Source organism: Cydia fagiglandana, chromosome 12 (assembly GCF_963556715.1).
Source record: "Cydia fagiglandana chromosome 12, ilCydFagi1.1, whole genome shotgun sequence".
In the NCBI taxonomy this organism is placed as follows: Eukaryota; Metazoa; Arthropoda; class Insecta; order Lepidoptera; family Tortricidae; genus Cydia; species Cydia fagiglandana.
In genome coordinates, this window is record NC_085943.1 from 17,405,922 (window position 1) to 17,419,175 (window position 13,254).

Sequence of the window (13,254 nt, forward strand, 5' to 3'; positions counted from 1 at the left end):
TGCGCGCTTGGCCATATATTCGACTTATCATAGAATCGCATTGCATATGTTTTGCTCCTCACGGACGCACGCGTATAGGTTCCTACCATCTAAAGCCTATTTTTTTATTCCGTAGACTAAAATGACATTTTATAGTATGAACATAAAATGTCATTTCATAATATGAAATGTCATTTTAGTCTACCGAATAAAAAAATAGGCTTTAGGATTGAAAATATTTCACCATTGTATTTGCGTACTAAACCGGTAATTAAGGGTTAAGATTACACGCAGCCCTATTTTTATGGCAGCTGTCATCATAGGTGACACGACTTTGGTCGGTCCGAGTTGCGTGTTGTAGTTAATAAACTTATCTTCTCAATAATTTTTGTACTTAATATATTTATAAATATAGATTTTATAGTTATTATATTTTTTTGTTGTATTTGTAGATACTCAGATAAAACATTTTTTTGTTTAATAATGTATTCATTCCGGTTTATACAGTCTGAAAGTGCATCATATCAATGTCTTTTTAATTTAGCCTGAGTTTGGACTATATCTTGACAGTTACTTCGCCCGCTATCATTTCCTCGCCCTTCACCTTCACTTATGAAAAGTAAGAGGCAGGATAATGTAAATTAGCTGTGATTAAAGTATTAAAATATTTAAAAAATGATAAAGTGATGTATTAAATTTACAAGTAAATAAATTGCCTCACACTGTATCAGTCAGTACATTGCCAAAGAAGCTAGTGATTGTTTCGGTTCAAACATTTTTATATCTCATCCGGTTACATTTAGAAGAAGAGAAGTTATCATCATGAGTAATCAAGAAAACTTGGAAATGGCCCACAGGCAACATGTGAAATATTTCATGCGGTTCCTAGATATTTTGCCTTCATCATTGTCTTCACATGATACTACGAGGCAAGTGTTATTGTGACTTCTAATTGATGAGAATGTTGAACTTTTCATTAGTAATCACTTTGATTACATATTTTATTGCTTTATTAATTATGCAGCCAATAAAAGCTAACAAACATATTATTTATCACATAAAATGGGCCTAAAAACATGTGCTTTCTTGATAACTTTATTAGTTTTTATGTACTTGATGATAATATATTATGTACTTTTTAATGATGTACAAGAAGGAAACTGTCTCAGTTTATGATTTTGTGATTATGATTTTGTGATTTCTGAAATGTTCTTGTAAAGTCAGTGGCAATCCTATCATACACAACGTGAATTTTTCTTGTAGGTGTCCTGTTATTAAAAACTTTTTTTTATAAGTATAAGAAGTTAGTTTGAGTATTGTCTGTATTTCTTATAGTATATATGGATGGTGTTTAGCAAAAATGTGTCAACCGACATTAATTTTGCAATAAGATGTCGACTCAAAAAACTGACGCTTAACCTCTAGCGGCCCACCATACAAGGAAAATTGGCAATCGAATTTGAATCAACGGTATTAGAAAATAGAGTTGAATTTGTTTTGTTTTAAAATCGAACGAAACGAAATAAAAGAAACTCTATTCCATTTCATTAAGATTTAAATTTCATTGGAGGTAATTTGTACTAGTATTAGGACATTGAACCCCAAGAGGTTAAAGTTGAAATTTTATTGAAAAATTAATATGGGTTGACACATTTTTGCTTAACACCATCCATATGTATGTATAATATTGCTTAGTATCCATATTACATACCTGGCTTAGTTTAGGGCTACTGGTGGAATGTAAAATTTCTCCTAAATATTTATTTATATAAGATGTCAAGTTACTATGAAAATATTACATTTAATAATAGGCACTTTCATACTTTGCAACATTAAATTTGCTTCAGAGTTAGCTAATGGTCCACATTATAAGAAAATACATAATTCAAGCCTCATCGCCTCTTTGATGTCTTAAAGATTCTGCAAAAGTAATAAATACAAAACAATGATGTTACTTAGTGGTCATTATGCCATAAAATATTTCAGTGTTAATGTTAAACAAACTCTTTTTGTTATTTCAGGGTAACAATAGCATATTTCTCTGTAGGCGGGCTGGATGTGCTGGGTTCCATCACATCCATATCTGTAGAGCTGAGGTCCCGGATTATAGAATGGCTGTATCATCTTCAAGTGCATCCCAATAAAGAGAGTGAGTGTTCATCTTATACTCGTTTCGCATATAATCAGGGCTGGATTTCCACCTAGCTAGGCCCACAAGGCAACCTAGCAATGGTTTTGAGATGAGAAGGGGTTCCCCCTAAATCTTAAGTGCCTAGGGCCTAAGCTAAGCCTAAGCCTACATCTAGGCCTGCACACAATGACAGTAAAAACTAAGGCAGTGGGACAAAATAAAAATCCTGTCTAATAAATCAATGTGATAAATAGTCCAAGTTTTATGAGAGCATTAAAAGTCATGGTATTTAAAAAATAACCTAAGTTTGGCACTTCTAACTGTTCACAGCAAAGGGCAATTTTTAAAAAATCTAGTTTTCTTTAACTACTTGGCTGATGCATTGCAATCGAGAAAAAACATATGCATTAAAAAAGGGTTGGTTAGGCCATTTAATAACATTCAAGTGTCAATATTATACTTTCGTGAGACATATTTTAAACTATTTAGACAACAATGGTTTCACTTACTTGAATTTTTAGTTGCTATTTCGGGCCCTTCGGGGGTCCTTCCTCAGGCTCAAGTGTTGAATTCAAGTGAGTGAAACCATTGTCATCTAAACATTCAAGTGTATAAGGAAGTACCAATGTCTTCTCATAATTCAAGGAAAAACATTACTAAATAATACTAACAAAGTATTTTAGGAAATTTTTGTTGTAGTAGTAGTGTAGAATGAATCACAAAATTTTAGAAAGATGCACAGTTTACTCATACTTATACATACCTATAGATTACATAGGTAAATATTTGGTATTTTTTTTTTTGCTAAGTAACTAACATATAAATAAAAAAAGGTCTATTATAACACAATAAATTAAACAAAATTGTAAACTACATTACTATCTAAAATTAAAAACTAAACTAATCTAAATTAAAATAAATCTAAAAAAGGCCCCCGTGGCATTGTGCCAAAGATGCTGGCAGCATTCCCTCGCTGAATCGCAATACTGATGAGCTGCGAGAGAAAGCTGCCAGCTCTCTGGTCACTTTGGTAATTTGTTTCTTATATTCTCTCTATTGAATTATGTTGTGTGAGGCCTGGGTTTGTCCCTTAATAGAGTAAATTCTTATATACTCCACGGGTTTCATAGGTTGACCAGTTGTACTAGACATCTAAAGACAGGCCCATACCCTTGTTTGCAACCATCATCAATATCATCATATTTCGAAAAGCGACTACTGAGTACCTCTTGTTTGTTTGGTGTAATATATAATAAACATAATATGTATGTTGATATGTTGATAAATGTATTTACACAGCCTTGCATAGTACGTGAGCCGGTATTGTGTGCTGTTGAGTAAACATTGTAGTTTCTTATCATTTTAACGGCTTTTATATGGCGGTTAAAAGATTATAAGTAGCTCCACTTGATTTGCTTTACTTTTATGGCTGTAAAATACATGACTTTGGTCATACACAGTTAACGTAAATGTACTTTAAACATATTTAAAACCACAACCGCAATAAGATAATTAAATTACCAAACACGAGTTTGAAGGTTGAATATGTCTTAGGATGGTATTCTACCTATGTATCCAATTTCTTGGTCCAACTGGTCATTGCGTCTCACTCTCTCATTAAGCAAAATGTGAGAGACGAAATACACATTGGACCAAGAAATTGGACAGGTGGAATACCACTCTTAGTTCTCTTAAGGTGAAGTTGTGTACTAAATGCGAGTTTACATAAACCCTTATTTTCAATGAATCGCATGACTGATATTGGAGTGTGGTAATAAAATCTAAGAGCTACTCTTCGAGACACTTGTACCATTCACTAACCCAGGGTTAACTGATTTAACCTGGAGTTACCATGTTATACCAGTAAAATTTGGCACTGTTTTAACAGTTTAACCACTCAACCCCGGGTTAGTGGAATGGTGCAAGAGGCCCTTAATAAACTTGGTTCCTAATTGTATTTCAGCTGGAGACATGTCAATGTGTGGCTTCCAGGGGTCGTCAACCATAAATATAGAACTACATCCCGAAAACGCGCACTACCTCTGCGGGCATCTCGCCATGACTTACACTGCACTATGTACCCTGGTCACACTTGGGGACGACCTTAGCCGAGTCAACCGGAGGGCGTTAGTAGAAGGTAAGTCGGGGAGACATAGCTACTTGCATTAACAATCTAGACTTGAAAACGCGCTCTACCGCTGCGGGCACCTCGCCATGACTTATACTGCGCTATGTACCCTGGTCACACTTGGGGACGACCTTAGCAGAGTCAGAGATAAAATAAAAATATAAAATATAAATCAGATATGAACTTTGCAAGAGCACTGTATTATTCCACGCTCGTTGTTCTACAAAACGTTTAATATATCCTTTCAGGTGTAAAGGCGCTTCAGACAGAAGAAGGCAACTTCGCAGCGACACTGTCTGGCTGTGAGTCCGACATGCGGTTCGTGTACTGCGCGGCCTGCATCAGCTACATACTCGACGACTGGTCCGGCTTCGACAAGGAGAAGGCGGCCGACTACATCATCAAGTCTATAGTGAGTCAGTTTGTAGTGTTAGCCTATAGTAGGCAATTTCGCATCATCAAGTCGATAGTATGTCATTTTACTTACATAAACATTTAAGAAATACATATTAGCCCCTTACCGCATACGAAGCCAATATATGGCGGATATGTTATTAAACTCTATTGACAGCTATTAAAGTTCAGGTTTCAACAAATATTTTTTATTATATGCAGTAAGGGGTTAAGGGTCATCTAATCATCTTACACAGATCAACCTACTCAACCTAGCCCCAAGCATAGCTCTTACTATGGGTGCTAGGCGACGATATACCTACAAATTTATGTATATAAATACATGCTTATATAACACATTTCTATGTACATAGAAAACGCCCTGTCTCAGGAACAAATTTCTGTTCTCATCACATATATAAATGCCCTATGGGATTCGAACCCAGGACCATCGGCTTCACAGGCAGGGTCACTACCCTCTAGGTCAGACCGGTCGTCAAATTTTGGCATTGCTAATGCCATGCAAAGTTAGCTTGGTCCGACTCCGTCACCATCACCATAGGGGGGGCTGGCCATATCTCACGAAGAACCGACAACCGCTGGGGTAGTGTAGGACGCCCTCCGACCAGGTGGGATGACGATCTGTGAAAGATTGCAGGCAGATGCTGGATGCGGCAAGCTGAAGACAGGGCGCTTTGGCGCTCTTTAGGGGAGGGCTATGTCCAGCAGTGGACTAATATAGCCTGATGATGTCGGACTAAGCTAACTTTGCATGGCATTAGCAATGCCAAAATTTGACAACCGGTCTGACCTAGAGGGTAGTGACCCTGCCTATGAAGCCGATGGTCCTGGGTTCGAATCCCATACGGCATTTATGTATGTGATGAGAATAGAAATTTGTTCCTGAGACTGAGGCGTTTTCTATGTACATAGAAATATGTATGTTATATAAGCATGTATTTAAATATACAATTAGATAACCGGCAAAAATGTATGTCCGTATTTCTAGACTTAAAAAAAGCTTTCGATACCGTCTCTGTTCCCATCCTTGTACATAAACTAGAAAAAATTGGAATAAGAGGAACTCCGCTTCTTTTACTTAAGGACTACCTATCTGATAGAAAACAAAAAGTAAAACTAGAAAACTGCACAGGGGGACTTAAGGAAATCTCTTACGGCGTACCGCAGGGAAGCGTTCTTGGTCCAACCTTATTTCTAGTTTACATAAACGATCTCTGCGGTATGCAAATCACGAATGCTAAAATCTTCTCATATGCCGACGACACCGCTGTTGTTTTTACAGGGGCGACATGGAATGAAGTTAGAGTACATGCTGATCAAGGATTACGGCAAATTCAGAAATGGTTGCATAATAATATACTTACGCTTAACACAGCAAAAACAAATTACGTTTGCTTTAGTATCTCGGACAACACGCAACCTAGCAGTGATTTTACTATTAAAATACACAATTGCGATGATACATTGACCCCAGGAACATGCAGCTGTCCGATCATCCAAAAAGTTGCACAAGCTAAATATTTGGGAGTTTTCATGGACCAGCGGCTCTCTTGGTATCCACACCTTGAATATGTCTCCTCACGAATAAGAAAATTTATCTGGATTTTCAAAACTTTGAGGTATGTGGTGCCAAGGGGAATGGATGGATCTAGTGACTCTGCCAAAGATCTACTAAAAGAAATATATATTGCTCTGGTACAGTCTGTCATAATTTACTGTATAACTATCTGGGGAGGCGCGGCCAAAACGCGTTTCTTGCAACTAGAACGTGCGCAGCGCAGCCTACTAAAGGTCATGTATTTTAAGAGAATAAGATTTCCCACTGAAAGACTATATAGTATGACAAATCTTCTTTCCATAAGAAGGTTGTTTATTCTTCATATAGTTCTGAAGAAACATAAATTATTACCATATGTTGACACTTGCACACATAGAAGACGATTGCATAAAGTTGCGACTGTACCTCAAAATAAAACTAAATTTGCAAAACGACAATTTGTAGCACTTTCTGCTCACTTATACAACTTTTTTAACAATGAACTCAACATACACAGTAAACACTATTATGAATGTAAAAAGATTATACCGGCTTGGCTTATAACACAAACACACGAGGAAACCGAAGAATTACTCACTCGAGTAACCTATCGAACATAAAACACGTACAGCCTTCCTTATGCATACACTCAAACACACACACACACACACACACACACACACGCGCGCACACACATACATACACACACACACACGCACACATACACACACACACACACACACATACACACGCACACACACATACGAGGGTTTTTATATTTATATTTTTACATTTTATGTTTTACCTACGTTTGTATATTGATCTGTTTTTTTACAACTTTTTATTTATACCTTTTTGCATGTTTTGTACCTATATAGCTTTTCAGCATCTTTATTGTAACTTTAAGTTAATCAAGTTAATATACCTACTTACTCATATATGTAGCACAATACTGTTAAAATTCTCCAGATAAGGAAGAGCGGTACCTCCTGGCACAGGCTTTAAAGCTTAAAAGGAGGTTCCAATCACTAGCTTTAAGATGATTATTGTGAAAGTAAATAAACATTTTTTTTAATTTTAATTTTTTTTTTAATACATGGGCAAATTTGTGGGTATATCGTCGCCTAGCACCCATACCGGACTTTTAGACGCACGGCCGGTTTCCATCCTTACTTGGTAGATATTCCACCAATTCGCACGAAGCGCTTTGCTTCTACTTTCCTTATGCGCACTGCCAAGGAATGGAATTCCTTGCCGGCGTCTATATTTCCGTGTTCTTATAACCCGGCAACCTTCAAATCAAGAGTGAACAGGCACCTTCTGGGCGAGCTCGCTCCATCGTAGGCCACGTCTACGCCTCGGCTAGTCTGTGGCCATGAGTAAGCCCATTCATAATAATAAAAAAAAAAAATAGTAAGAGCTTGGGGCTAGGTTGAGTAGGTTGATCTGTGTAAGATGATTAGATGACCCCTAATATGTATTTCTTAAATGTTTATGTAAGTAAAATGACATACTATCCATTAGATGATGATGATGATGATGATGACTCCATCACATTTTATTTCGCAGGGCTACGACTACGGCATCGCCCAGTGTCCCGAGCTGGAGTCCCACGGCGGCACCACGTACTGCGCGCTCGCCACCCTGCAGCTCACGGACCAGCTGCACAAGCTCTCCGACCGCCAGATCGAGGGCCTCCAGCGCTGGCTCGTGCTCCGCCAGATAGACGGCTTCCAAGGCCGCCCCAACAAACCTGTCGACACCTGCTACAGTTTCTGGGTAGGCGCGTCACTTAAAATGCTCAAAACATTAAAATACACCAACTACGGTAGCAATAGGAGCTACGTGTATGAAACGCAGGACGTCATCGTCGGGGGCTTCTCGAAATGGCCGGACACTTGCACGGATCCTATGCATACTTATTTAGGTTTGGCCGGGCTTAGTTTGATAGGCGAGAAGGGGCTTTTGAAGATAGTGCCGACACTAAATATCACTAAGCGGGCGTTTGAACATTTGCAGAGTTTACACGACCAATGGGCCAAGGAGTCATAGTGATGGCATAGTTTCTTAGGCGTAGGATACATGGGGTCGCGTGGAAAATTCGAGCGTTTTGCCTACTGGCATGAAAACAGTTGTCGATTGTAGACTTTATTTCAACCAGATAAGGTCTACAAATGTTTAGTTAGACCGGCATATAAAAGTTTTGGTTGGGAAGACCGTTATAGAGAGAAAGCGCTCTTTTGTATTATACGCTCAGACACAGAAAGGAAAAGCTTCCGTGCTCTACCGATCTTCTGTAAGTGTAGTATGTATACAAGTGCAATAGTTTGTAGCGACGAATGAGCTTGTAGACGATCTTACCTGATATATGTGACGTTCCACGGCAAAAGGTACCTTATGGGGGCTGGCGCTTATGTCGCATAGCTCCGCAGTAATATTGGAGCGGCGTTAATAATAGCGTAAGCGCCAACCGCCATAAGGTACCTTTACCCGTGGGACGTCACATATGGTCTTCTCCACCTTTACCTTAATTGCGTCATTGTTACTAGATACACTCAGCGTCATATAGTAGGTAGCATCCAAAGTACTACTACCAATACCATCTACTGCTACCAATACTAGTAGTATTACTTTGGATGCTACCTACTATACGAAGCTGACTGTACTATCATCAAGGTCCAAATCGGTTAATAGAGTCAGACCTAGCTAAGTTGGCAGCGATTTTGATAGCACAGACTGTGCAAGTGTTAAGTAAACGTCATTATTTTATAGAAGTTAAAATAACACTTGCACAGTCTAAGCTATCAAAATCGCTGCCTTAACTTGATCTAACTGTATATAGGGCAACGCTGCGAAACGCGATTTCGTGTATACTGCATTTAATTCTGTTATCTTGTTAAAATCAGATTAGAAAGATATTGTAAGATGTTTCATCATTTTAATAAGTTCGCGATTTATGCGAAGCTGGCACAAATCTGAATTAAGATATGGGTCTGTATTTAGATGAAAATTTGTTTTGCTGTGTGACATATCTCTAGATCTATTATTTTTATGGATTGTTTACATACTTTAATTAAACAATTTTTATGGATTGTTTAACCTTTTGGACGCCAACGACAAAGACCGATTAATCGGTCACAGACCACAGAGCAACATAGACCTACGTGCATATGCATTAAGTTCAAGACGTCCGACTGACAGCTTTTGTGTTTGAGACGGCGTCGGAAAGGTTAAAACATAAAAATTTCTACTGTATCTTTTCTAAATGAATGTGTATTTTAAATTTTAATGTTCAATGTTCCTGTATGAAATGCATTTGGTTTTATAAACTATGGATAAGTACTTAAAGGTCGGTGCATACGTTACGGGGGTGAATCAACTATTTCTTGTAATTCTGTACCGTCACCTAGGCAACAATAGCGGCTCAGTTTGTTAGAAGAACACTTGTATAGTGCGACAAGAAATTGTATAACCCTCCTTTTGCGTTGCCGTAGTCGGGTAATAAATATTGAGAGCGCCACTTCCTACGTACGAGTAACTGTCACATTTTTGACGTAAAATTCTTAAACATGGCAACAATTTAGTATGGAATTTTTTTTAGTTCCATTTTATTTAATTTCTACTATTTTATGTCGCCCTATACCTCGTTATACTGACGTGCTTGGTAGATGGACCATTATGGAAAGCGCTTATATCTACAAAAATGCATGTTGGGTTATTTTTATGGCATACATCAGGATTTAAAGAGTGACCCAAGTCACCGTAATCATGGCAACGCGTCAAAAGACAATTTGATTCACCCAACGTGATATTTGCCATGCGTAGCGTATAGTCGGTGTTTTTTTAAAACTATAAAGTAATGCCCATATGAAATAGTATGGAACGCTCGTTGATTGCTTGCATATAAAATGTATGTCATAGCGTAGTAGTATTTGTAGTAAAAAAATAAAAGACTATTGTAAGTTGAACTAGCGCCTGGCGCGTACAAAATTAATCCTTTCCCGGTCTTGAATGGTAAAAATCATGGATCGTATGCAGCGACCTTAAATATATGGTGTATTCCCATTTGTCCCCTCCTCATGTCACCGCTGCCAGACATGAGACGGGGATAATGGGAATGCTTTATACAGTGTGGAAAGATAAGTCGGGCCCTGGAGGGAAACTACCTTAAATCCTTAACCTGGCTCATTTTACTTAAAGGAGACATTCCTTTATTTTGAAAAAGAAACAAAACTGCATTCAAAGATTTTCTAAAACTCGTTTGCCTCGCCCGGGACTCGAACCGACTAAAAATTCCAAAAAATAAAAACTCGCAATTTTATTGTACTAGTCGATACAGTTAATATTAATGATAACATTTCTCCAAGAAACATTAGGTCTTACACTCGTCTATCGTACAAAATATCCATAAAATCTAATATTTAGTACTCAAGATTTTTTTAGACAAGCGAAATTGAAGAAAAAAAGATAAAATCTTTGAATGCAGTTTTGTTTCTTTTTAAAAATAAAGGAATGTTTCCTTTAAGTAAAATGAGCCAGCTTAAGGATTTATCTTTCCACCCTGTATAAATGCACCTATTCCCATCTGTGCCCGGCGGGGACAAATGCGAATACATGGTGTATTTCTGCCTCAACACTCAGAAATAACAACGATTATAATAGTATAGCACTTACAGCCCGGCAAAGAAGAGTAGAAATTAAAAAGTGGCAACACTGTAGTGTCGTCCCGTTTTCTTATTTAATTGATTTGGAGGGGAGTCGTCCTACAGTGTTACCTTTTTTTAATTTCTACTCTTTTTTGCCAGGCTATATAGCACTTTGGTACAATGTATGTTTGTGTCCTGTGCCATATAAATTGTGTGAAAGTCGGCAGTATTGCTGTAGTTAGGTATTTATGAAATTATTGCACAAATTTATGTAATTTATAAGCTTTTATAGGTATAATTATGGCTTTCATTTCGTCGAATTTACCTGTCTAATAATATATATATATTTACATGTTTTTGTTAGCTTATTTTGGTTATTGTCCTACTGATAGGAAAAAATTACCAATTTTTCCAAATGTCCCGTAACTTAGCATGTATTTTTTTGCGTTTCAAAGCTGCAACAGACGGGCGGACGCGACCACGGCCTTGGTCCGGTCAGCTTACATAATATCTTTCGCCTTCACTCATAGCTGCGTCCTTAACGGACGTACGGCAAACCACTTCATCGAACAGGCTTCGGACCGTACCAAGGTCCGCCCGTCTGTTACAGCTTTTATGTATTTAACTTACCCCAAAAAGGTGTTTTAGATACTTAACATTTCAATCCTCTACTTTTGAAACATTAGGTACAGTTCGTTTTTTTAGCATTAGAAAGAAATTGCAAGAAAGTAAGCGATCTTGGCATGTCTTTTAATTGAATAACGCTTTTTAAAAATCAATAACTATTACTTATGAAAGAAGAAGAATATAAATGATCGTATTAGATTCATAATTGTTACATATTTGCCGCAACTTATTTTTAAAATGTGTTTTTTTTTTTTTTTTTTTTTTAATTTGGAGAACCAACAGCTATGACAATACCATAGAAATTATAATGGATACAGAAAGCCAATTATAGGAACTCACAGGTAGTTTTTCAATTAAAAGACACCAAGATTGTTTACCTAATTTCTAATGCTAAAAAAACGAAGTATAGGTATTGATGCTTCTTAACTGGTTAAATTCAGAAAATCTCTGTATTTTATACCGAAACGTTTTGTTATCACCATAAGTAGGGCAAATCACCTGTTAATTAGCATCCAGAATATCGTAATAACGAAAATCTGAATTAATATGTCGTTAGCAAAGGATATTAAGTCACACACTATGTTTTAACGATAAATTATATTATGACATCCCAACGATTTTTTACGATAGGGACTAGATAGGCGGTGCCGTATATTTTATATACTTGCATTCATTTATTTCAATTTATACCGCTATCATATGATGTCACCCGCGCCTCTTCGCAAGATATTTTTAGGGGTCTGTTTAGGGTCACACCAACTGATCACACGATGACCTTAAAAAAATTAACTGGGGTCCCTTTGTTTCCCATAAAGTTTTAAGTCATAATGTATTGTTTGTCATATTATCGTTAGTCATAAAACTGAAACCGTTGACTTTTCAGGCTTTTCGTAAGGTTATTCTGTAGATAGGTTAGGTTAGGTTAGGTTTGTTTTATGGCAATCCTGAAAAATTCCGCGTTTCTGAGAAAAACCAATTATGACTAACGAAAATTCGGACAAACAATACATTATGACTTAAAACTATTTGGGAAACAATAGAGACCCAAATTAACTATATCCCAGATCCTTTTTGTACAAAGCTCTGACCGCTTTTCGACGACGTACCGCCGCTGCGTTGTTACTCGCCTGTGGAATTCAAGTTAGATATTGTTGCTATGTCTAAGCTGTTTTTATTAACCACGTAAGACCACTGTCGAATTAACGAATTTATGTTATGCGTTTAAGTTATTAAATTTACGGTTAGTTTATGAATTGTTTATATCATTTATTCCATTTACTTACGGAGAAACAAGTTATGCTTAGGTGATGCGCATTTAAAGTTGGTGCCTGCATTGTGTACGCATTTATTTATTGTTTTGTCTTTAAAAAATAAATAAATACAAAAGATTTTTACCGTTTAATTTGTGGTTTCATTGATTGCGTCTACAAACAGCTTTACCTTTTGACCGCCAAAGGCGTCAACTGACGCGCTCGGTTGTTACGAGTATATCAACCTTTTCACCACACCCTGGTAAAGGATCTCTTGATTGTTCAAAAACTGATACAGTTAGATTAAGAAAAGTCTGCAACGATTTTGATAGCATACGCAGTGCAAGTGTTATTTTATATGTACGTCATAATCTCATAGAAGTTTGATATTTAAAATAACTTAAATAACACTTGCGCTGCGTGTAAATAAATAAATAAATAAATATTATAGGACATTCTTACACAGATTGACTAAGTCCCACAGTAAGCTCAAGAAGGCTTGTGTTGTGGGTACTCAGACAATGATGTAAATAATATACAAA

At 37.0% G+C, this 13,254-nt stretch overlaps 1 protein-coding gene across 1 annotated transcript; it reads left to right on the forward strand.

Annotated features, from left to right (window-relative positions):
- Positions 1–578: 578 nt before the first annotated feature.
- LOC134669702 (geranylgeranyl transferase type-1 subunit beta) lies at positions 579–12,515 on the forward strand. Its single transcript, XM_063527382.1, has 6 exons — positions 579–908; positions 2,001–2,128; positions 4,074–4,247; positions 4,487–4,650; positions 7,759–11,526; positions 11,872–12,515. Exons 1-5 carry the CDS (start codon positions 802–804, stop codon positions 8,239–8,241), a joined length of 1,056 nt encoding a protein of 351 aa, XP_063383452.1. The 5' UTR covers positions 579–801; the 3' UTR covers positions 8,242–11,526; positions 11,872–12,515.
- Positions 12,516–13,254: the final 739 nt, after the last annotated feature.